General features: G+C 40.5%; 1 protein-coding gene across 1 annotated transcript in view; it reads left to right on the top strand.

Moving 5' to 3' along the window:
- ttn.2 (titin, tandem duplicate 2) overlaps nt 1-24,398 on the top strand; it is a 268,706-nt gene that overhangs the window by 65,521 nt on the left and 178,787 nt on the right. The window contains exons 46-81 of the mRNA XM_060928918.1: nt 1,100-1,378; nt 1,544-2,107; nt 2,298-2,579; nt 2,677-2,955; nt 3,067-3,348; nt 3,475-3,753; nt 3,881-4,168; nt 4,309-4,587; nt 4,700-4,981; nt 5,084-5,362; nt 5,459-5,737; nt 5,843-6,121; nt 6,223-6,510; nt 6,596-6,874; nt 9,706-9,987; nt 10,091-10,372; nt 10,475-10,753; nt 10,849-11,127; nt 11,290-11,577; nt 11,699-11,977; nt 12,256-12,537; nt 12,735-13,013; nt 13,119-13,400; nt 13,488-13,766; nt 13,983-14,270; nt 14,440-14,718; nt 14,818-15,096; nt 17,535-17,813; nt 17,936-18,223; nt 18,335-18,622; nt 18,862-19,152; nt 19,339-19,626; nt 21,969-22,091; nt 22,234-22,507; nt 22,605-22,791; nt 23,170-23,256. Of these exons, the coding sequence (XP_060784901.1) occupies nt 1,100-1,378; nt 1,544-2,107; nt 2,298-2,579; nt 2,677-2,955; nt 3,067-3,348; nt 3,475-3,753; nt 3,881-4,168; nt 4,309-4,587; nt 4,700-4,981; nt 5,084-5,362; nt 5,459-5,737; nt 5,843-6,121; nt 6,223-6,510; nt 6,596-6,874; nt 9,706-9,987; nt 10,091-10,372; nt 10,475-10,753; nt 10,849-11,127; nt 11,290-11,577; nt 11,699-11,977; nt 12,256-12,537; nt 12,735-13,013; nt 13,119-13,400; nt 13,488-13,766; nt 13,983-14,270; nt 14,440-14,718; nt 14,818-15,096; nt 17,535-17,813; nt 17,936-18,223; nt 18,335-18,622; nt 18,862-19,152; nt 19,339-19,626; nt 21,969-22,091; nt 22,234-22,507; nt 22,605-22,791; nt 23,170-23,256 (9,980 nt within the window). The remainder of the gene's footprint in view (nt 1-1,099; nt 1,379-1,543; nt 2,108-2,297; nt 2,580-2,676; nt 2,956-3,066; nt 3,349-3,474; nt 3,754-3,880; nt 4,169-4,308; nt 4,588-4,699; nt 4,982-5,083; nt 5,363-5,458; nt 5,738-5,842; nt 6,122-6,222; nt 6,511-6,595; nt 6,875-9,705; nt 9,988-10,090; nt 10,373-10,474; nt 10,754-10,848; nt 11,128-11,289; nt 11,578-11,698; nt 11,978-12,255; nt 12,538-12,734; nt 13,014-13,118; nt 13,401-13,487; nt 13,767-13,982; nt 14,271-14,439; nt 14,719-14,817; nt 15,097-17,534; nt 17,814-17,935; nt 18,224-18,334; nt 18,623-18,861; nt 19,153-19,338; nt 19,627-21,968; nt 22,092-22,233; nt 22,508-22,604; nt 22,792-23,169; nt 23,257-24,398) is intronic.

The raw sequence follows: 24,398 nt of genomic DNA, 5'->3' as shown, positions 1-24,398 counted from the left end.
TTGCGACAAGGCTTTCGCAGATGGCTTTTCGCAGACAGTTGTAATTTATTGTTGAGCGGGGAGTAATAGGCGTGCGCGATGTTATTCACCGCCACAACGCAAGGTGGCACGAAGTCGCGAAATCGCTAGGAGTAGTTGGTGGGTGTGGTTAGTGGAGTGTTTATCCTCCGGTTACTTATAATGACTAGAACTGGAGTCGTATAGATGTACGTACTTCCTCACTTCCTCGATCAACTGCTCTTCGTGCTGCCCCATCTTCGCTCATGTTTTTAAAAATGGCGGTAGTGAAAACAAACCAAACCGGGAAAGTAGGGAAGCGGAAGTCCGTGTACAGCGGATGTAGAGTGGACCAATCAGAGTCCTCTTGTCTGCGATGCTGTCTGCGAGGCTTCTGTGGTGGTCAAAATTTTTGGGAGGTGCGCGCAGAGCGTCTGCGAAGGGGGGGGGCTACGCAGACGCCATCTGCGACACCATCTGCGAGGACTGGGTTGTAAGGTGTGAAATATCCTGGGTAGGGATGAAAGGACAGCATTGTATGTGGGAGATAGGTGGTGTCGCAGCCCTCCTCCTCCAGTGAGGGGTGGTTTTTCCAGTTTCACATAGATGGCTTCCCTTACTCCTCTTTCAAACCGTTTGTCTTCCCTGTCCAAAATGTGCACATTGCTATCCTGAAAAGGAGTGTGCCTTCTCCTTTAGGTGTAAATAGACAACAGAGTCTTGGCCTGAAGACTTTATCATACCTTGGAGCACTAAAGAAACAATGACATCAGTGGCCTTGAGAATGGCTCCACAGAGATTAAATACCTGAGTCCTCACAGCAGCTTGTCTTTGTCAGACAAGCTGATGAAGTGAACTAATGGAGCCTCTTGGATGAGAAGTGAAACGTCTTCAAAGGCTTAAAACCAAGTTCAGTTGCATTCGATTCAATTTCCTTGAGATAACCATGACCTGGTTGAATGAGAATATTCAGACATCTGCAGAACTAAGTTCATTTCAAATGCAGAGTTTGTGCTTACATCTTCATTTCATGATTTACGACCATGATGAATTGCATTTGTTTGACTAATTGTCTTTTTTTTACTCCCTGTGCACAATTCAGTGCCACCTGTTTTCAGGCATAAAATCCAAGCTCTGGAGACAAATGTTGACAGCCCTGCCAGATTTGAATGTGAGATTGAAGCTGCTCCAAATGTGACCTTCAAATGGTTCAAGTTTGGCTCTGAGATCAGACAGAGTGACAAGTATAGGATCATCAGCTCCTCTACTGCATCATCTCTGGAGTTTCTGAGTCCAACCAAAGCTGATAGTGGAGAGTATGCGTGCAGAGCTTTAAACCAACATGGTAGCGACAGTTGCTCTGCCAACCTGACTGTAACAGGTAACAAGCCTTTGCCTTTCTCTGGTCTTTTAGATGGCATAATATATTGAAATATTTATTTATGAAATCTTTGTTCAAAAATGAAATTCAGTATATGTTGAATTTTGTATAAACCAATTCTTTTTCTTTCTTTCTTATTTTTTTACACAACTTTATTTTTTATAGAGGTTTTCCCTCCAGAATTTGTGTCAAAACCTGAACCGATGATATTATTTGTGGGCAAACAAGCAAAATTTCAGTGTGTTATCACTGGTTCTGCACCAATGAATGTTGTATGGTACAAGGACAACATTGCTATTTTGCCTGATGAGCACTATAAAGTGTCCTTTGAGAAGAACAAGCATTGTCTTGAGATCACGAAACTTGAGCAAAGTGATCAGGGAAGCTACCTTTGCAAAGCTTCAAATAGTGTCGGCATAGCCACATGCTGCACTGAAATGAGAGTTATAGACAAACCCAGTTTTGTGAAGACCTTTGAATCAACTTCCATAGCTGTGGGTGACCCACTGCGGCTTGAGTGTCAGGTAAATGAAGATACAGGAGTGACCATCACTTGGATGAGGGATGGCAAGAAAATCCATAACACTATGGATAGCAAAATTTCTTTTGATGACAAAGTGGTCGGTCTTGATATCCCAAAGACCAAGATTAAAGATACAGGCACTTACGTCTGTACTGCTACAAATGATGCTGGAAGCAGCAGCTGCTCTTCTGTGATTACGGTGAAAGGTAAGATATTTGAGCTTAATTTGCTTTGCATTGTCCAAAAAAGAAAGCTAAGCCAGTCTTTGTCATGTCTGGATGATGCACAATGTTTCTCCATCCACTTCTTTTCTTCATCATCTTCTGCATGTGTCCTTGAACTCTGTGAGCTCTCTTGCAGTGTAGCGCTGATTTACTCTGAACTCAATTTTCTCAGAACCGCCAGTATTTGTTAAGAAACTGGAGCCCAAGATCCTATGGAAACAAGGCATTACTGCACGATTACTGTGTACTGTTAAAGGCTCTCCTGAGCTCCATGTCAGTTGGTTTTTAAATGACAAACAACTCAGTGCCAGTGAAAGACACAAACTCACCTTCAAAGATGGTCAAGCTACACTTGAGATTCTTGACCTTACTGTGTCTGACAGTGGAAATTACACCTGTGAAGTAATGAATGAAGCTGGCTGTGAAAGCTGTAGCACCAATTTGACTGTTAAAGGTTTGTGATAAGAGGAATTGCTTCCAAATTTGATTGCAAGTGCAAACAATGTATTCATTGTTTTACTACTTATTTCACTACTTATTATTGCTCTTAGAACCCCCTGCTTTCAAAAAGGAGTTAGAAATGGTGGAAGTGGTCAAGGGGCATGCTGCAAAACTTCAGTGTGAAGTTACTGGCACTGCTCCATTTGATGTCACTTGGTATAAGGATAAGAGACCAGTGACCAGTGATAAAAAGCACAACATTGTAACAAAGGCCACCATTTCATATTTGGAAATACAGTCATTTGACAGTGCAGATGTTGGGGATTACCAATGTGTTGTTTCAAATGATGTTGGTAAAATAACTTCTAAATCAGTAGCCAAACTCAAAGGTTTGTAAACGATCTATTATAATGGTGTAGTATGTCCTATAAGTTATTGTAAGTTATCTATTACTTTTCTGTGCGTCAGAATGAGTTTAAGTTTGTTCTTCTTTCATGCAGACCCTCCATCTTTCGTAAAGAGGATTGAAAACACAACTGCAGTTTTGGGCAGTGCTGTGAAACTGCATGGTACTCTTAAAGGCTCAGCCCCAATTACTGTTACATGGCTAAAGGATTCTGAGCTACTTAGACACGATGATCCTAATATTAAAATGTCTTTTGAAAACAACATTGCCAGTTTGGCAATTGCAAAAATAGCCATGATCCATGATGGGAAGTACACATGCCAAGCTGAAAACGAGGCTGGCCAGCAAAAATGTGAAGCCAAACTATCAGTTCAAGGTTAGGAGGGAAAAACACAAAACAAAAACAAATGTTTAATTCGAATATACTTATCAACAACTTGGGAATGGTGGTAATAATTAAAATAATGCAAATATTAATTCTGTTCTTTTTGTAATGTCTCAGAACCTGCTAGAATTGTCGATAAAGCACCATCCATCAGTGTAACAGCAGGAGACTCTGCGACTTTGGAATGCACTGTTTCAGGAAGTCCTGATCTCAAAGTTAAATGGCTTCGAGACGGCAAGGAAGTCACAGCAGGCCGAAAATACAAAATCTCCTTTAAAGACAATGTAGCAAGCTTAAAAATCCTCTCAGCAGAGAAGGCGGATAGCTGTGAATACACAGTTGAAGTTTCTAATCGGGTTGGAAAAGACCACTGCTCTTGCTCAATTACAGTTCTTGGTTAGTTTCTCTCTCTCTCTCTCTCTCTCTCTCTCTCTCTCTCTCTCTCTCTCTCTCTCCTTCTTCTAACTTGTGATATACAATGTGCATGCTTTTAATATTTAACTTTGAAACATTTTTTGAACAGATAAAAGTATACCCCCAACTTTCACAAAAAGTCTTAAGAAGGTTGATGGTAACCTTGGAGGAAATATCCAGATGGAATGTAAGGTGTCAGGGTCGCAGCCCATGACAATATCTTGGTTCAAAGATGGAAAGGAGATCACAACTGGGTTAAAGTACCAAACTGAATTAAAAGAAAGCACTGCTTTGTTGAAAATATCCCAGTTAGAGACTACTGATGCTGGGGTTTTCATGTGCCATGCAACTAATGCTGCAGGGCACAGTGAGACCAGTGGAACAGTGTCTGTTAAAGGTTAGAAAAAATGCTCTGGCAAATTATTTACTTCATACCATCTTTTTAATAGTTAAGATATATTGTTCTGAATGGAATACCAGGCCTCTTTATGTATGTCATGATTTAACTGTGATGTTTTCCCTGGCAACTGAAAACAGAGCCACCAGTCTTCACGCTGAAACCCGAATCTCAGGACACTATACCCGGCTCTAATGTTGTTTTGAAAGCTGCTTTTACTGGAACGCCAAGTTTTACTATCAAATGGTTCAAAGAAGAGAAAGAGATATTAACTGGTGGTACTTGTTTCATCAAGAAAGATGCCTCTTCAACCACCTTGGCACTGCACTCAGTAAAGCCATCACATTCTGCCAAATATACTTGCCAAGTTGCCAATGATGCAGGAAAGGTTTCATGCACCGCAGTCTTATTTGTGAAAGGTGCTTCTTCTTATCCTCTTTGCTTCTTTATGTTGTTTGTTTGATTCTTTTTATGACTTCCATGTACCACTATTGTTTTACTACTCTTATGCATGATGTTCTCTTTTTTTAGAGCCTCCACAGTTTGTGACAAAACTTGACTCAACTAAATTAGCAGTGAATGGCAGTGTTGTGATTTTGGAGTGTAAAGTAACTGGCAGTCCTGAAATTGCTATTAAGTGGTATAAGAACAATATCGAAATCAGCCCAAGTAATATATATCACATGACCTTCACTGACTCAGTCGCGACACTGCAGATATCCAACTGTAGTTTCGAAGAGAGCGGGGATTATATTTGTTCCGCGTCCAGCGATGCTGGCAGTGACAAATGCAGTTGTTTGGTTACCGTCAAAGGTATGTCAATGAGAATTATCTGAAATATTTGATGAGCTATAGTATTTATCAGCTCATTTTTTAATATTGTATTGGATTATTTTTTATATTCTTTTACCCCAGAACCCCCTGCATTTGTTAAGTTACTTGAATCCAGAGAAGTTGTCAAAGGCTCTGATGTTGTGCTTGAGGGATCTGTCTCAGGAACACCTCCATTTGAGGTTTCGTGTTTCAAAGATTCAAAGCAGATCCGAAATGACCGCCGGCATATCATTGGCGTAAAGAATGATTTAGTTACAATTGAGATTCTCAAGTTTGAACATGCAGATGCTGGCAAGTATAAGTGCATAGTCGCAAATGAAGTGGGACAGACATCATGTGATTGTGAAATTGTATTGAAAGGTTAGTAAGACTATGAAAGCGTTTCCGTGAAAAGCAAAAAGTGTACATTTACATGTCCAGATTCTAAAGATATGCCTTATTTTTTTCTTCTATTAGAGCCACCATCATTCACGCAAAAACTAAATAACATGGATGCCTTACTAGGCACCGAGCTTACAATGGTGTGTGTTCTGAAGGGCTCACTGCCTATGACAGTGTCATGGACAAAAGGTGACCATGAGGTCAAAGATACTGGGGATGTCCAGATTTCTTTTGAGAACAGAACAGCAGTTCTGCATTTCTTGAATGTAAAGTTGAAACATTCTGGAAAGTACACTTGTCATGCCCAGAATGAGGCTGGAAGTCAAACGTGTACGGCAGCTTTGGTGGTCAAAGGTTTGATTTATTTGTTAATTGAAGCGAACACATTTTTAGGTTTGATTATTTAGAATCAAGACATTGTTAATTCATTGGCACAACGATACTTGTCATTCTTTCCAGAGCCAGCAAATATTACAGAGCAGGCCAAGTCTATCAGTGTCACGGTAGGAGATCCGGCCACTCTGGAGTGCAGGTTCTCAGGCACTAAATCCCTGAAAGCCAAATGGCTAAAGGATGGAAAAGAACTGACATCTGGCAAAAAATACAAAATACAAACCACTGATACAAGATCCATATTAAAGATCCTTTCTACAGAGAGGAATGATGAAGGCGAATATGCCTTTGAGGTTTCCAATGATGTTGGCAGCAGCACTTGCGAGGCTTTTGTAACAGTACTAGGTTAGTTTGTAAACCAAGGTTTTTTTTTTTTAATTAAACAACGTACATTATGTTTCAGTACAGTGTACTCATTCACATTCTTTTTGTTGTTTTTGGAACAGATCAAATAATTAAGCCATCATTCACAAGAAAATTAAAACAATCAGAAAGTATTAAAGGATCCTTTGCACAGCTGGAATGTCTGGTCGCAGGCTCCCTGCCAATAACAATCACTTGGTTTAAGGAAAACAAGGAAATACAGACAGATGAAAAACATAAGTGTGTTTTCTTTGAGAATGCAGCATACTTGGAAATCAGTTGTCTTGATAGTGTGGACAGTGGAAATTATACCTGCATTGCTGCAAACCAAGCAGGCAGTGCCCAGTGTTCTGGTGTCTTAAAAGTTAAAGGTTTGCATTTTCCCATCTTGTCGAAATGCTTTAAATACAAAATCTTTTATTTTTATTCAACCTTATATACTATCTTTATAAACAGAACCTCCTGTTATCATTGAGAAACCTGAGTCACAGCAGGTTATACTTGGAACCAGAGTGAAGTTCAGTGTACTTGTGTGTGGAACTCCGCCGCTGACCATCAAGTGGTTCAGAAATAGAAAAGAGGTCTTCTCAGGAGTTGACTGCTCCATTCAGAAAGATGACTCTTCAAGCTCACTTGAGCTGTTTTTCACGAAGCCATCAGACTCTGGAGACTACGTTTGTGAAATAAGCAATGATGTTGGCTCAGATTCCTGCCAAACAACACTCTTTGTCAAAGGTTTTTACCCCATTTCAGTTTTAATCAGGGATGCATCAATACCAGTTTTGGTACTCATAAGCTGGGTGTCCATTGCGGTTTTGCGCAAAATAGAAGCGATATTTTAAACATTTCAGCAAAACACAATTGTGAATGGTCTGTGTTTCCATCCATCCATTATCTGTAAGCACTTATCCTGTGCAGGGTCGCGGGCAAGCTGGAGCCTATCCCAGCTGACTATGGGTGAGAGGCGGGGTACACCCTGGACAAGTCGTCAGGTCATCGCAGGGCTGACATATAGAGACAAACAACCATTCACACCTACGGTCAATTTAGAGCTACCAATTAGCTTTGGACTGTGGGGGAAACCAGAGCACCCAGATACGCAAACTCCACACAGAAAGACCCCCGTCAGCCACTGGGCTCAAACCCAGAACCTTCTTGCTGTGAGGTGACGGTCCTAACCACTACACCACCATACTGCCCTAGCTTTGGAGAAGCAGCACTAAATGCTCTGTCACCATATGTGGAAAGTCTAGTTTTGGGAATTATTAAATTGTTAGTAGATGCAGACCGTAGCGCATGTGCTGGTTTGTATTCATGTAGAAGATCCATGATGTAATTAGGAGTAATGCTATTTATAGCTTTGTACAATCCCGATTCCAAAAAAGTTGGGACAAAGTACAAATTGTAAATAAAAACGGAATGCAATTATGTGGAAGTTTCAAAATTCCATATTTTATTCAGAATAGAACATAGATGACATCAAATGTTTAAACTGAGAAAATGTATAATTTAAAGAGAAAAATTAGGTGATTTTAAATTTCATGACAACACCACATCTCAAAAAAGTTGGGACAAGGCCATGTTTCCCACTGTGAGACATCCCCTTTTCTCTTTACAACAGTCTGTAAACGTCTGGGGACTGAGGAGACAAGTTGCTCAAGTTTAGGGAGAGGAATGTTAACCCATTCTTGTCTAATGTAGGATTCTAGTTGCTCAACTGTCTTAGGTCTTTTTTGTCGTATCTTCCGTTTTATGATGCGCCAAATGTTTTCTATGGGTGAAAGATCTGGACTGCAGGCTGGTCAGTTCAGTACCTGGACCCTTCTTCTATGCAGCCATGATGCTGTAATTGATGCAGTATGTGGTTTGGCATTGTCATGTTGGAAAATGCAAGGTCTTCCCTGAAAGAGACGTCGTCTGGATGGGAGCATATGTTGCTCTAGAACCTGGATATACCTTTCAGCATTGATGGTGTCTTTCCAGATGTGTAAGCTGCCCATGCCACACGCACTAATGCAACCCCATACCATCAGAGATGCAGGCTTCTGAACTGAGCGCTGATAACAACTTGGGTCGTCCTTCTCCTCTTTAGTCCGAATGACACGACGTCCCTGATTTCCATAAAGAACTTCAAATTTTGATTCGTCTGACCACAGAACAGTTTTCCACTTTGCCACAGTCCATTTTAAATGAGCCTTGGCCCAGAGAAGACGTCTGCGCTTCTGGATCATGTTTAGATACGGCTTCTTCTTTGAACTATAGAGTTTTAGCTGGCAAAGGCGGATGGTACGGTGAATTGTGTTCACAGATAATGTTCTCTGGAAATATTCCTGAGCCCATTTTGTGATTTCCAATACAGAAGCATGCCTGTATGTGATGCAGTGCCGTCTAAGGGCCCGAAGATCACGGGCACCCAGTATGGTTTTCTGGCCTTGACCCTTACGCACAGAGATTCTTCCAGATTCTCTGAATCTTTTGATGATATTATGCACTGTAGATGATGATATGTTCAAACTCTTTGCAATTTTACACTGTCGAACTCCTTTCTGATATTGCTCCACTATTTGTCGGCGCAGAATTAGGGGGATTGGTGATCCTCTTCCCATCTTTACTTCTGAGAGCCGCTGCCACTCCAAGATGCTCTTTTTATACCCAGTCATGTTAATGACCTATTGCCAATTGACCTAATGAGTTGCAATTTGGTCCTCCAGCTGTTCCTTTTTTGTCCCTTTAACTTTTCCAGCCTCTTATTGCCCCTGTCCCAACTTTTTTGAGATGTGTTGCTGTCATGAAATTTCAAATGAGCCAATATTTGGCATGAAATTTCAAAATGTCTCACCTTCGACATTTGATATGTTGTCTATGTTCTATTGTGAATACAATATCAGTTTTTGAGATTTGTAAATTATTGCATTCCATTTTTATTTATAATTTGTACTTTGTCCCAACTTTTTTGGAATCGGGGTTGTATGTTGTTGACAAGATTTTATATGAAATCCTTTATTCTACTGGCAGCCAGTGAAGCTGTCTTAAGACTGGTGTAACATGTTGGGACTCCTTGGTTCTTGAGATGATTTGGGCTGCTGTATTCTGTCGATGCTGTAGTTTGTTGATCTCTGTTGATGGGAGGCTGTAGAGAATGGCGTTGCAGTAGTCGACTTTTGATGAAATCAACGCATGAACCAAACGTTTACATTCGTGATCAGAAAGGCATTTTCTGATTCTCCTGATTAGTCCTGATGATGCCATATTTTTTACCCTATGTTTAAATACTATAAGCTGTTCAATTGGGCTAAATTTATTGTAGGAAGTACAATACAATTACAGTACCTCCCTTTTATATTTTCACAGAACTTTGTTTGTGATCTGCTTTACTTTGATTGCCATCATTACTCATGTTATTTCAGGTTGATTGTCATTATTTTTTTACATGTACAAGAAAACGATACCAGATACCAGTCTTGGTATTGACGCATCTCCAGTCTTAATACATATTCTCACTTATATTTGTGATTGAAAACTCAAATAAATAAAATAAACACCTATTTTTTTCTTTTGATATGCAGAACCACCCAAATTTATCCGAAAGCCAGCCAAAGTTTCAGTAGTGAAACTTGGTCAGTCTGTCATATTTGAGTGTGAGGTTGCGGGCACACCGGAAATAGACACATATTGGTTTAAAGATGGTAATGACTTAAGTCCAGACGACAAGCACAAGATGAGTTTCGTGAACTCATTGGCATGGCTTGAGATTACTGCAGCTGATCTGAAAGACAGTGGTGTATATTACTGTGAGGCCCGCAATGAGGCGGGTAGCGAGAGCTGTAGCATGGATCTGAAAGTGAAAGGTTGGTGCATACTTACAGTTGAATAGTTAATTTGAATCTTCAGAAATACAGGCATGAGATGAACATGGATATCATGTTGTGCATCTCTTTCTTCATATTACAGAGCCACCAGTTATTGTAAAGCCGTTCACTCCTGTCGAGGTTGTGAAAGGTTTGAATGCCTCTTTTGAGTGTCAAGTTAGAGGCACAGCTCCTTTTAATATAACCTGGCAAAAAGATTCCAAGGAGATCAAGCCAAGCTCAAAACATGTGTTCTCTCAGAGAAATGGTTCACTCGTGTTACTTGACATACAGAAATGTGATGACTTGGATGTTGGCGAGTACCAATGTATTATTTCAAATGACGTTGGAAGTTGTTCTTGTAGGACAACACTAAGCATAAAAGGTTAACTTTATTATTATTATTTATTTTTTTACCTTTAGAATATTACTGGTATTTTCAGCTTGACAACACAACTAACACTTTCTTTAAACTCCTCACTACTAGAACCACCATCATTTGTCGAAAAGATCCAAAATGTTACTACAGTGTTGGGAAATGTAGCCGAGTTTAAATGTGTTGTGAAGGGGTCACCTCCTCTAACCATACAATGGCAGAAAGATGAGACATGGATCTTGGAAGATGCTGAGATTGAGAAATCGTTTGAGAATAATGCCGCCATGTTAAGAATTCCCATATGCCAGTCAAACCATAGTGGAAGATACACCTGCCAGGCTACAAATGAGGCAGGGCAGAAGAAGTGTTTTGCCACTCTTTTGGTTCAAGGTTTGTTATTTATGGCATGTATTTAAGATTTCAGTGAGTTTTTAAAAGTTTAGGTGATTACATTTTTATATACATATATTCTTTTTGAACTTCAGAGCCTCCCCAGATTATTGAAAAACCAGAAATTATCAATGTCACTGCTGGAGATCCAGTCAGTTTTGAGTGCAAGGTGGGAGGAACTCCTGAACTGAAAGTGAAATGGAGTAAAGATGGTAAAGAGGTGGTCCCATCCAGACAACATAGCCTCAGTTTTGTCAATAACATCAGCAACCTTAAGATTCAGGCTGCACAGTTAGATGATGGAGGAACGTACCTCTTTGAGGTCTCCAACTACATCAGTACCTGCAAGTGTAAAGTGACTTTAAATGTCCTAGGTTAGTGTTTTTATTAAGTATCTTAAATAATTAAATGCATTTCAAAACCACAGTATGTATGTATGCATTAATTGATTGATTGATTGATTGATTGATTGATTGATTAATCAATTGATTAATTAATTGATTGATTATTACTACCTATCTCTGTCTTGCAAATAGAACAAAAAATTCCTCCTGCCTTCATCAAACCCCTGACTGATATGGAGGAGATTCTAGGTTCCCCAGTAAAACTAGCATGCAATATATCTGGCTCGTTCCCAATCTCTGTGGAGTGGTTTAAAGATGGAACTAAACTGACAGGAAAAACCAAGCATAAACTGGTTCAAGACAACAACAGTGTCTCTTTGGAGATTGAGCGACTAGAGAAGGCAGACACTGGAACCTACTCTTGTAAACTTACAAACAAAGCAGGCAGTTGTGAATGCAGTGGAACGCTGAGGGTGAAAGGTCAGATGAAATAATGTCATCTAGATTTTATTCAAATTTCAAGCAAACTTACACTAAAGTTCAATGATGGCTGCCACTTCTTTAACACCATTGTCTGTATTTCTGTTCTGAAAACATTTAGAACTCCCGAGCTTTGTGGTGGTGCCCGAGCCGCAGGCTGTCGTACCAAATACCACTGTTCGCTTTAAAAGTACCTTTAAAGGAACACCTCCCTTCACAGTGAAATGGTTCAAAGAAGATACTGAACTGATTACTGGACCATCCTGCTTTATTGGCCTTGAGGGCCTTTCAAGCTTCATAGATCTTTATGCTGTGGGATTTTCAAACACTGGGCCATACTCTTGCCAAGTTAGCAATGATGCTGGTACAGCGAAATGTACCACAAGCTTATTGGTGAAAGGTCGGCCTTTTTTTTTTTTCTGCTCTGTCACCATGTTTATTTGTTTTTATCATCTTTTATTATTTTGCAATTTGCAATGCCCTCATTTTGCTTGTTTTGTTGCTATCTTTATGTCTGCGGTCTTTTCATCATCTTGCTCATCTTGCATCTTTTTCATTCTTCAACATGCATATTTCTTGCATCCATCTTGTGCTCTTAATTTTTGAAGCCATCTTCTATCCTCACATATTGTAGTTAAATGTGTGATTAAGCTAACTTCTGACATTTTCCCTTTGCAGAACCACCTGAATTTGTACAGAAACTACCAGCAACAAAGTTTCTAAAGATGGGATTGCCACTACGGCTTGAATGCAAAGTTACTGGCACACCACCTTTGAAAATTAGCTGGTACAAAAATGACAACGCAGTCACTGAGAGTAATAATATGAAGATGGCTTTTGATGGCTCGATGGCAGTTCTTGAGATTTTTAGCACCTCCAGTGATGACGATGGAGTGTATACCTGTGAAGTTCAGAATGATGCAGGAACTAAGAGCTGCAGCACCACTCTCTCAGTCAAAGGTTGGTGATTTTTCTTGCGCAATGATATATATGTATACGATATGTAAATATATATTACATTCACAAACGATCTGACTAACCTCTTGTAAAGTTAATTGGTGATCAACCAATATTGGTTCAGAAGTGATCTTGGCTCAAACAACAATTACTGTATGCATGCTGCCCCATCTTAAAATGTAATTTAAATGTATTTCTAGAGCCACCAACTTTCCAGAAAGCTCCCTCACCTGCTGAGGGACTGAAAGGCAAAGATATCAGTCTTAGCTGTGAGCTGAAGGGACATGCACCATTTGAGATAACCTGGTTTAAAGACAAAAATCAACTGAAGGAAAGTAGAAAGTACAAATTTGTGTCTGAGGGACACTCTACTACTCTGCACATTCTTGGACTGGAGACATCAGATGCTGGTGAATATGAATGTAAAGCTTCAAACAATGTAGGAAGTGATACCTGCCAAGGAATGGTGAAACTCAGAGGTTAGTAAACTTGAAACGGTGAAAACTGTGAAATAAACAGAGCTTCCTCTATTTAGGTTGACTTAGATGAATCTGTTGTTCATGTTATCATTTACTACCATTTAGAACCACCAGTGTTTGTCAAGAAACTGACCAATATCACAGCCAGATCTGGTGAAGAAGTTACTTTTGTGGCAACTGTCAAAGGCTCTGAGCCAATCAATGTGTCTTGGGTACAAGACAAGGACCATGTTCTTAGAGATGGTGACAACAGAAAAATTACATTTGAAAATAACCAGATAACTCTGAAGATCTTTAAAGCTGATTCCACCAGCCCTGGGAAGTATACCTGTGAGATTAAGAATGATGCTGGTGTGGCACAATGCATGGCAAACCTAACTGTTCTAGGTTTGTAGAATTCTTTTCTTTATCTCATTTTGCTTTTCTTCTAAAAGTGATTTTTATTTCAGACCAAATGGTTGTTTGGATTTTCAGAACCTGCTGCCATTTTGGATAAAACGGAGTCTGTAAGTGTCACGGCTGGTGATCCAGCAGTTTTAGAGTGCACTGTATCTGGAACCCCAGAACTTAAACCAAAATGGTATAAAGATGGAAGAGAGCTGTCTTCTGGACATAAATACAAAATAACTTTCTCCAAAAAGATTTCCAGTCTTAAGGTGTTGTCCACAGACAAAGGTGATACTGGAGACTACACCTTTGAAGTCTCAAATGAAGTTGGAAGTGATAGTTGCAAGATGCACCTTGGTGTTTTAGGTTAGTAGCCAAAGATGATTTTTTTTTTATTATTATTTGGCCACATACTGACATTTCAGGAACATTTGAACTGTCAGTGAATGTGGTTGTTAAACTTTATTTGCCTAATGCTTAACAATCCCCATTGTCTTTCTCTAATTATTATCTCTTGGGTGAAGTATGCCTTCAGAATATTTGCATCGCAGTCATAACTAATGACTATGTTTTTTTAAACAGATAAAATTATCCCTCCAACATTCTCAAGAAAATTGAAGGATATGCACAGTATCATTGATAAACCTATTGAATTGGATTGCAAGGTCTCTGGTTCTGTACCTCTTACCATTTCATGGTATCACAACGGCGAGGAGATCAAGAGTGGACCAAACTATGAAATTAGTTTTGTTGAGAACACCTGTACACTCAAGCTGCCCATTCTAAAACTGTCTGATGCAGGTTCATACAAATGTAAAGCAGTAAACAGTGCTGGAACTGCTGAAACGACTGCCTCGCTTGATGTTAAAGGTCAGTATTTAGGTTTGAGAAGACTCTTACCCCGTGAAAAAATTTTCGCTAAAGAATGATGTGGTCACATGTTAAGACTTTTTGAAATTAATTCATTTAGCCTAGACAATGCGGTAACTTTCTCAGGTCTACAAGCAACATACTTTTTTTCCTCACATGTTTATTGCAGAACCTCCATCTTTTGTGACGCCCCCTCAACCAATCGAGGCACTCCCTGAATCAGATGTCACATTCACTGCAACTGTGAAAGGAAGTGCCCCATTAAGACTGAAATGGTTCAGAGGCAGTAAGGAGATTGTATCTAGCAGAGCCTGTGAGATTGCTTTGAGAGGAGACATAGCTACACTGGAACTCTTTAAAATTGACAAATCTCATGCAGGAGAATACACCTGTCAAATTATTAACGATGTTGGGAAGGAAAACTTCCCGGTGACTCTTTTTGTCAAAGGTTAGTTGGTGTATTGCCTGTCTGATTGAAACATGTACAGTTGTGCCCGTGTTATAGTCAGCAACTTTTATATATATTTGTTTTATTTGTTTTAATCAGAAGCTGCACGCTTTGTCAAAAAGCTGAAAAACATCAGTGTTGAAGTGGGCAAGTCAATGATACTTGAATGCACGTATGCTGGAAGCCCTAAGATTCTGGTGAAGTGGCACAAAGATGGCCAGGAGATCTTCTCCTCTTATAGATACAATATTACAACGACTGAGCGCTCCTGCATCCTGGAGTGTCTCAACAGTGATAAAGAGGCAGGAGGACAATACTCGTGTGAAGTTTCCAACGAAGCTGGCCATGACACCTGTGATGCAACAGTGTCCATTTTAGGTTTTGAATATTATTATTATTATTATTATTATTATGAGATTATTACAACCCTGATTCCAAAAAAGTTGGGACAAAGTACAAATTGTAAATAAAAACGGAATGCAATGATGTGGAAGTTTCAAAATTCCATATTTTATTCAGAATAGAACATAGATGACATATCAAATGTTTAAACTGAGAAAATGTATCATTTAAAGAGAAAAATTAGGTGATTTTAAATTTCATGACAACAACACATCTCAAAAAAGTTGGGACAAGGCCATGTTTGCCACTGTGAGACATCCCCTTTTCTCTTTACAACAGTCTGTAAACGTCTGGGGACTGAGGAGACAAGTTGCTCAAGTTTAGGGATAGGAATGTTAACCCATTCTTGTCTAATGTAGGATTCTAGTTGCTCAACTGTCTTAGGTCTTTTTTGTCGTATCTTCCATTTTATGATGTGCCAAATGTTTTCTATGGGTGAAAGATCTGGACTGCAGGCTGGCCAGTTCAGTACCCGGACCCTTCTTCTACGCAGCCATGATGCTGTAATTGATGCAGTATGTGGTTTGGCATGGTCATGTTGGAAAATGCAAGGTCTTCCCTGAAAGAGACGTCGTCTGGATGGGAGCATATGTTGCTCTAGAACCTGGATATACCTTTCAGCATTGATGGTGTCTTTCCAGATGTGTAAGCTGCCCATGCCACACGCACTATTGCAACCCCACACCATCAGAGATGCAGGCTTCTGAACTGAGCACTGATAACAACTTGGGTCATCCTTCTCCTCTTTAGTCCGAATGACACGGCGTCCCTGATTTCCATAAAGAACTTCAAATTTTGATTCGTCTGACCACAGAACAGTTTTCCACTTTGCCACAGTCCATTTTAAATGAGCCTTAGCCCAGAGAAGACGTCTGCGCTTCTGGATCATGTTTAGATACGGCTTCTTCTTTGAACTATAGAGTTTTAGCTGGCAACGGCGGATGGCACGGTGAATTGTGTTCACAGATAATGTTCTCTGGAAATATTCCTGAGCCCATTTTGTGATTTCCAATACAGAAGCATGCCTGTATGTGATGCAGTGCCGTCTAAGGGCCCGAAGATCACGGGCACCCAGTATGGTTTTCCGGCCTTGACCCTTACACACAGAGATTCTTCCAGATTCTCTGAATCTTTTGATGATATTATGCACTGTAGATGATGATATGTTCAAACTCTTTGCAATTTTACACTGTCGAACTCCTTTCTGATATTGCTCCACTATTTGTCGGCGCAGAATTAGGGGGATTGGTGATCCTCTTCCCATCTTTACTTCTGAGAGCCGCTGCCACTCCAAGATGCTCTTTTTATACCCAGTCATGTTAATGACCTATTGCCAATTGACCTAATGAGTTGCAATTTGGTCCTCCAGCTGTTCCTTTTTTGTACCTTTAACTTTTCCAGCCTCTTATGGCCCTTTTCCACTACCCTTTTTCAGCTCACTTCTGCTCACTTCAGCCCGACACGGCTCGCGTTTCGACTACCAAAGAACAGCACGACTCAGCTCGCTTCAGCCCTGCTTAGCCCCTAAAACTCGCACCGTTTTGGAGTGAGGCTGAAGCGAGCCAAACCGAGCTGAGTGAGGCTGGGGGCATGAGCAGACACTCCCCTGTGCACTGATTGGTGAAGAGGAGTGTCCTCACATGCCCACACACGCCCTGCGAGCACGCTGGGATCTGTAAACACCGTAAACCCGGAAGAAGAAGAATTACAAATTAAGAGAATTTCTGAAGCCTTATGCGCCTCGCCTCATCTATACGCTCTTGCCAGTATCTGTTGGCGTTGTCGGTGACAACAAGCCACAGCACCAAGACCAGCAACACTAACGACTCCATGTCCTCCATGTTTATTGTTTACTATCCGGGTCGTGAGACTACCGCTTAAAAGCTCACTGATGTCACTGTTTGCGCTGCTTAACGACATCACGTAACATCCACCCACTTTCGCTAACTCCACCCAACGTGTCCACCCACTTCCAGCCAGCACGGTTCAGCGTGGTTGTAGTCGAAATACAACTCCAACAGCCCCGCTCAGCCCAACTCAGCACGGCACGGCTCAGCCCGACTCAGCCGCGTTTGTAGTGGAAAAGCGGCATTATTGCCCCTGTCCCAACTTTTTTGAGATGTGCTGCTGTCATGAAATTTCAAATGAGACAATATTTGGCATGCAATTTCAAAATGTCTCACTTTTGACATTTGATATGTTGTCTATGTTCTACTGTGAATACAATATCAGTTTTTGAGATTTGTAAATTATTGCATTCCGTTTTTATTTACAATTTGTACTTTGTCCCAACTTTTTTGGAATCGGGGTTGTATTATTATTATTTAAAAATCATTATATTCTTATTAGACTGAGAGAAACTATTTTTTGCATGCTTTCATACTATTCCTTATGATATATGTGTGACTTTTTAGAGCCACCATTCTTTATTGAGTGTTTGGAACCAATGGAGGTGACAGCAGGTGATGCTGTCTGTCTGAAATGCCAGATTGGGGGCACTCCTGACATCAAAGTCTCCTGGTTCAAAGGCGATGGCAAAGTCCGATCTTCTCCAACTTGTAGAATTGAGTACTTCAAAGGTGTCGCTTGTTTGAAATTAGCAAAAGTTTCCAAAGCTGACATTGGAGAATACACTTGTAAGGCGGAAAACAACATTGGATCTGCCTCTTCTAGCTGTCACTTAACTGTACAAGGTGAATGTTATGTCTGAAACCAGTTTCTTCAGCTCTTGTTTGTTTATTTCAGGTGTCAGTTAAATGATGAATTAATGATGTAGGAACTTTCACTGGGTTTTGTTGAACATTTATCTTTTCAGAGGCCAAGACACCGCCATCTTTCCCCAAGAAAATTACTAGCATTCAGCAAACTGTAGGACATAGTGTCCAGTTTGAGTGTCGTGTTGCAGGATCATCTCCACTGGAGATCTCTTGGCTTAAAGATGGTGAACCTCTCAAGAGTAGCCCAGAGTACACTATGACTTTTGATGATAACTCTGCTGTCCTGATAATTGCAGAGGGACAAATGAGACACACTGGAGAATACACTTGTGTTGCAACAAATATTGTTGGAACTGCCTCTTGTAGAGCCAAGCTCACACTTCAAGGTCTGGTCATTTGTATATTAATGATTGTCAATGTGTAGTTCATAAACTAAAATGCTAACCTCTGCTAATGTGGCTGAGGCCTTGCATTGATTGTACTGTCTAACATTTCAGAGCCAAGATACCCACCTGTGTTTGATAGAAAGCTTTCACCCATGGAAGTTACAGTTGGAAATACTGTGCAATTGGAATGCCACATGACTGGATCATTGCCTATAAAAGTCACTTGGTCAAAAGATCATAAAGATATCCGCTCAGGGGGCAATTATAAGATATCATGTGTGGAAAACACCCCGCAACTGACTATTCTGAAAGCAGATAAGGCTGACTCTGGCCGCTATTCTTGCCATGCTAGTAATGATATGGGGAAGGACTCTTGTTCAACAGAGGTCACTGTAAAAGGTATCTGGTGACTGGTCGTTTGCTCTTCAGTCTAATTTTTCTATTTAAATTCAGCTTTTTCCTTCTTGAAAGGTCATGCCTTTGTTGGGTTGTTCCGGTCCCCTCAAAATGGGCACTGGAAAAATGATTCTGCAATCTACTAAACCCTTCATGTTTGATGTTATTTGTGCTAATTTGGGATATTAAGTGTTGTTAAAAATACATTATGTTAAATGTATATGATTGTTTGTTGTTCATAGAACAAAAGGTTCCACCAAGCTTCACCAAAAAGCCTTCAGAAACCCTTCAGGAAACTGAGGGCAAGTTGGTGAAGCTTGAGGCACGTGTTGCTGGATCACAGCCCATGATTGTCAACTGGTATAAAGATGATAAAGAAATCTTCAGCTCTGACAGATATGATATTACCTTCAAAAGCAGCATCGCTGTGATGGTGATAAAGAGTTCCTCCAGCTCAGATAGTGGTACTTATACATGCAAAGTTACCAATGAGGCTGGGTCTGCCTCCTTCCAGGTTTCAGCTCAGATTACAGGTGCATTTCTTTTTCTGGACTGCATGCTTTTTTTTGCAACTTTTGCAAACACTTCACTTTGTCTAAAATGTTGCAAGTCTAATTTCTTCATTAAGTCAAACTGTAGATTATACTTTTGGACATTCTATTAACCCACCTTTTTTAATCCTTTCATTGTGGTTTGTGTTGTTCACTTTCATAATGTAGAGCGGAAGGTACCGCCGAGCTTTGACTTGCCTCTTAAACCTGTCACACTGAACGAGGGTGAGACACTTTCACTTAGCTGCCATGTACGTGGCTCTCCACCACTGAAAATTCAGTGGATGAAGGACAGAAGGGAGTTGACGTCCTCTGCCAGCACCAAGATCACCTTTGTAGATGGCACTGCTGCACTAGAAGTGCTTAACGTGTCTCAGACAGATGCAGGAGATTACCTGTGTAAGGCAAACAATGAAGCTGGTAGTGAGTTCTGCAAGTCAAGAGTAACTATCAAAGGTATTTCTTTCCCAATCCATGCTTTTTCTTTAACACACAAATGATGTTCATTTACGGTTTTGACATACACAAGAGTTTATATATTATATATGTACTGTTTATCACTGTACATTCTACTAAATTTATTGCAAGATTAATAGTTCTAACACTGATTCTGGCTTTCTTTTAATTACTATTGTTCTTTGTCAGTGTAAGTGTGACTTAAATTTCAGTGGTTCACACATGACCAAAGGTATCTCTCATTTGGTAATACCAAAGATACAGCTTTACAGAGTTCTTGCACTGGGTTTGATGCCAAATGTTGAAATATTTACAGAGGAAGGCCACTTCTTCGTCCCATAGCCACCAAGGGCTGTAGGAGCACCACTGATGACATTTTAACAGTCCATCATTGGTGTGTCTAGGGCAGTGGTTCTCAAATTTTTTTCACCAAGTACCACCTCAGAAAATACTTGGCTCTCCAAGCACCACCATAATGACCAACATTAAAATACAGTAGCGTAGTAGGCCTAAGTATTCATTAAAAACAAGGCGGAGGTTTTATTTAACAAGTATATTTAATATTGTTGGCCACTTACACACAGTACTTTGAACAGTAACACTGTGTTTAAATATAGGAAAATAAAACACTGTACTTAAATAATGAATCAAATAAATTGGCCAAATCTGCAACATCTGTAGTCTCATCAAGCTGTATGGTAAAATATCTACTGTTCTTAATGCGCTCAATCAGTGTCTTTTTAACATCATCAGCCATGTCATTTATTCTCCTTGACGCGGTGTCATTTGAAAGCGGCACCAAGTTTAACTCTCTGGCAGCTTTCTCTCCACACATGATACGTGTCATCTCTTTGGCTAATGGTAAACACAGCAGTTCCCCGATTGTGTGCGGCTTACCGGCTCTAGCGATCAGGAGGCTGGCACGATATGAAGCTTCCTGTGCTTTGGCTACGGGTGTACCACAGGACAGAATGGTGGACTTGGACTGCTTCAGTTCATCACGTTTTCATAAAAAAAAAAATCCATTGGTTTGTCCTTTAGTGCTGTGTGTTTGGTTGTAAGATGCTGTTTGAGATGCGATGGTTTCATGGACTCATTGCTCAGAACGTCCCCGCATACAACACACTGCGGCCTGGGCAGCTCCTCTGTCCCGCTCCAAATGAATCCCAGTTTTATGTATTTTTCGTCATACTTCCTCCTCACTGGTTTCTGCCGTTTGCTAGCAGTTCTGGGGTTGTTTTTGCCACTGTCGTTAGCATCCGCGCTCGGCTCACACACATCCTCTTCAGTTCTCCCTCTCTCCTGATCCACGCTCCCATTCGCGGATTTAAGCCACGACAGTAATTTTGTCATACTCGTCATAATTAGCAAAGCCACCTCCACCTTTTCCCATCACAGCCTAGTCTACCAATGGCGGATAACCATCTATCAGCGGAACCGGCGGGAATGCGTACGTACGCTACGTATGGCTACCCAGAAGCACTTGCAAACTTTTTAAAATTATTAACTTAATTTGTATCTCCTTTCATTTTCTTGTCATCGGTTGATAAGATATTTTCATCCATTCGGATATTATGGATAGTATTTCACGTTTTATTTTATTTTTTAAATTTTATTTATATTTAATTAAGTGATTCTTTGGCATACCACTAGAATGGAGCCCGCGTACCACAGTTTGAGAATCACTGGTCTAGGGCATTTAAACTTGGCAGAGCCCATCCCTCTCCAAGCTTGACCAATGGACAAGTTAGAGTAGCCAATTAGCCTTACTGCATGTCTTTGGACTGTGGGGGAAACCGGAGCACTCAGAGGAAACCCACATAGACATGGGGAGAACATGCAAACTCTACACAGAAAGGCCCCTGTTGGCCACTGGGCTTGAACTCAGAACCTTCTTGCTGTGAAGCAACAGTGCTAACCACTGGACCACTATGCCGTGCACAGTAAGGCCACTTGGCTTAAAGGCTAGTTGTCTCTTTGTGCTATCTATCCATCTATCCATCCACCCACCATACATTGACCTAGTGGTTAGCGTGTCCACCTCCTGACTAGGCGATCGTGAGTTCTATTCACGATTGGGTCATACCAAAGACCATCATAAAAATGGTACCTACTGCCATCTGGTGAGGCATGCCACAATACAGGTGCGAGTAGGGAATCAAACTCTTGCGGTTACCAGAGGACTAGTCCCCCATAACCCTAGTTATGTAATAGGCGAGAGGCTGAGGGCTATAGAAATGGAGATTGGTGTCATCTGATGTGCCTTATGGCATGGGAAGGACTTGACTTGATATATAAAATATACTGTATATATGATATTTTGTTCTGTCACTAATTAACAGAGAAGCCAAAAGCTCCTGCTCCAGCTCCTGCAGCACCCGCAGCTCCTGCAGCTCCTGAACCAGCTAAGAAATTGGACAATTTATTCTTCATTGAAGAACCCAAGAGTGTCCGTATCACTGAGAGTAAGTCCCCTCTTTTGTAGGCCAGTGATCTTGATTAATTGAGTGGTCACTCCCAGTTTATTGGGCCTTGATGCAAAGCACCTACCAAGGGTGTTAAATTCATTTCTGAAAGAAAATAAACTGGTCTTTAATGTCTTTACAGAGGGAACTGCGACCTTCATCGCTAAGGTTGGCGGGGATCCCATTCCTAATGTGAAATGGATGAAGGGCAAATGGAGGCAGATGACTCATGGTGGTCGCATTGCCATTGTGCAGAAGGACCAAGAGTCCAAGCTGGAAATCAGAGATGTGACCAAATCTGATGCTGGCCAGTATAGATGTGTAGCCTCAAACAAACATGGACAAATCGAATCCAGTATTGACCTGACTGTTGATGAGAGGAAAGAGATTACACCTGAAATGGTCACATTGAAGAAGTGAGATGGGGTTTAATGTTGGTTTTTAGGATTTATTAAATGATCAAGAATGCAGTTATAAAATAGACCAACTAAATGGTCATTTTTTTGCTTTTAGGACTCCCTCAAAACAGAAAAGCCCCAAAGAGGACAAGGACATTGACATCGTTGAGCTGCTCAGAAATGTGGACCCCAAAGAGTATGAGAAATATGCACGCATGTACGGTATCACAGACTATCGTGGCCTTCTTCAAGCCATTGAACTGCTCAAGAAGGAGAAGGAAGAAGAAAAAGGTCCAAGACCTGTGAGTGGTCTATTGTAAACTTCATGACTTAGTTGCAACTGTTGTTTTTCAGAATGTTTGCATCTTATTCCGAGTTTATTGGAAAGTATTTTCTTTTGAGTTATCATTACATTAATGGCATTTAGCAGACACTGTTATCCAGAGCAGCCTGTGGAGCAGTTGGAGGTTAGGTGCCTTGCTCAAAGGCACTTCAGCCATTCCTGCTGGTCCAGGGAATCAAACCAGCGACCTTTTGGTCCCAAAGCTGCTTCTCTAACCATTAGGCTTTGTCTGTAGACAGCTGTTAATACTGGGAGTAACTCCAAGACCTCAGAACCTGGTAATACTTTATTCTGTTGCTTTGTCTTCCTTTTTGATGCTTTATTTTCTTGGTTTTAGGAACTGGAACATAAAAGACGTGAGTCAGAAGAAGAGGATCTATCAAAACTTGTGGCTGATTTACAGAAGAGAATGGAGCAAACTGAGGTGTGACTTTGTGTTTATTTATGAGCACAATTTCATGAATGTTGTACTCTACACATTACTCATTTTGATCTCAGAATACATGTATTTCAGCATAATGGTATAAAATAATCAGTGACATGGTGGTATGAAGCTGCCCAGTTATGGTTAATACCTCGAGGTCGATTTCCGATGACAACATGTCCTGAAGTGTTGTATTCCTTTTAGACCACAGAAATCACAATTTTTAGTTATTTACACATTTTTAATCTGTTTATAATTACATTTAATGTTGTGGAACATGCAGTGGCATGCAAAAGTTTGGGCACCCTTGCTTAAAACATCTGTTACTGAGAGTATTTAAGTGAATAGAAGATGAACTGATCACCAAAAGGCAGAAAGTTAAATATGACATTTCTTTTATATTTTCAGCAAGATTACATTTTTATTTCCATCATTTACAGGTACAAAATGCCAAAAAAAAAAAAAGAAATGAAAAGTTTGGGCACCCGACATGGTCAGTACTTAGTAATACCCCTTTTGGCAAGTACCACAGCTTGTGAACACTTTTTGTAGCCAGCTAAGAGTCTTTCAATTCTTACTTGGGGGATTTTCACCCATTCATCCTTGCAAAAGGGCTTCTGATTTTCCAAGATTCTTGGGCTGTCTTGCATACAGTGCTCTTTTGAGATCTATCCACAGATTTTCAATGATGTTTAGGTCAGGGGACTGTGAGGGCCAGGGCAAAACCTTCAGCTTGGGCCTCTTGAGGTATTCCATTGTAGATTTTGAGGTGTGTTTTGGATTATTATTTTGTTGTAGGACCCGTCCTCTTTTTAACTTCAACTTTTTTACAGATAGTGTGATGTTTGCTTCCAGAATTTGCTGGTATTTATTCAAACCCATTCTTACCTTGACCAATGAAATGTGCCCTGTGCTACTGTCTGCAACACAACCCCAAAGCATGATCGATCCACCCCCATGCTTCAGAGTTGGAGAGGTGTTCTTTTCCTGGAATTTGGCACCCTTTTTTTCTCCAAACATGCCATTGCACATTGTAGCCAAAAAGTTCTAGTTTGATTTCATCAGCCCCCAGAACTTGTTTCCAAAATGCATCAGGCTTGTTTAGATGTTCATTTGCAAACTTCAGACACTGAATTTTGTGG

Source organism: Neoarius graeffei, chromosome 9, assembly GCF_027579695.1.
Source record: "Neoarius graeffei isolate fNeoGra1 chromosome 9, fNeoGra1.pri, whole genome shotgun sequence".
NCBI lineage: Eukaryota > Metazoa > Chordata > Actinopteri > Siluriformes > Ariidae > Neoarius > Neoarius graeffei.
Note: the sequence above shows the minus strand (reverse complement) of the source record. Positions and strands in the feature narration are given on the sequence as shown.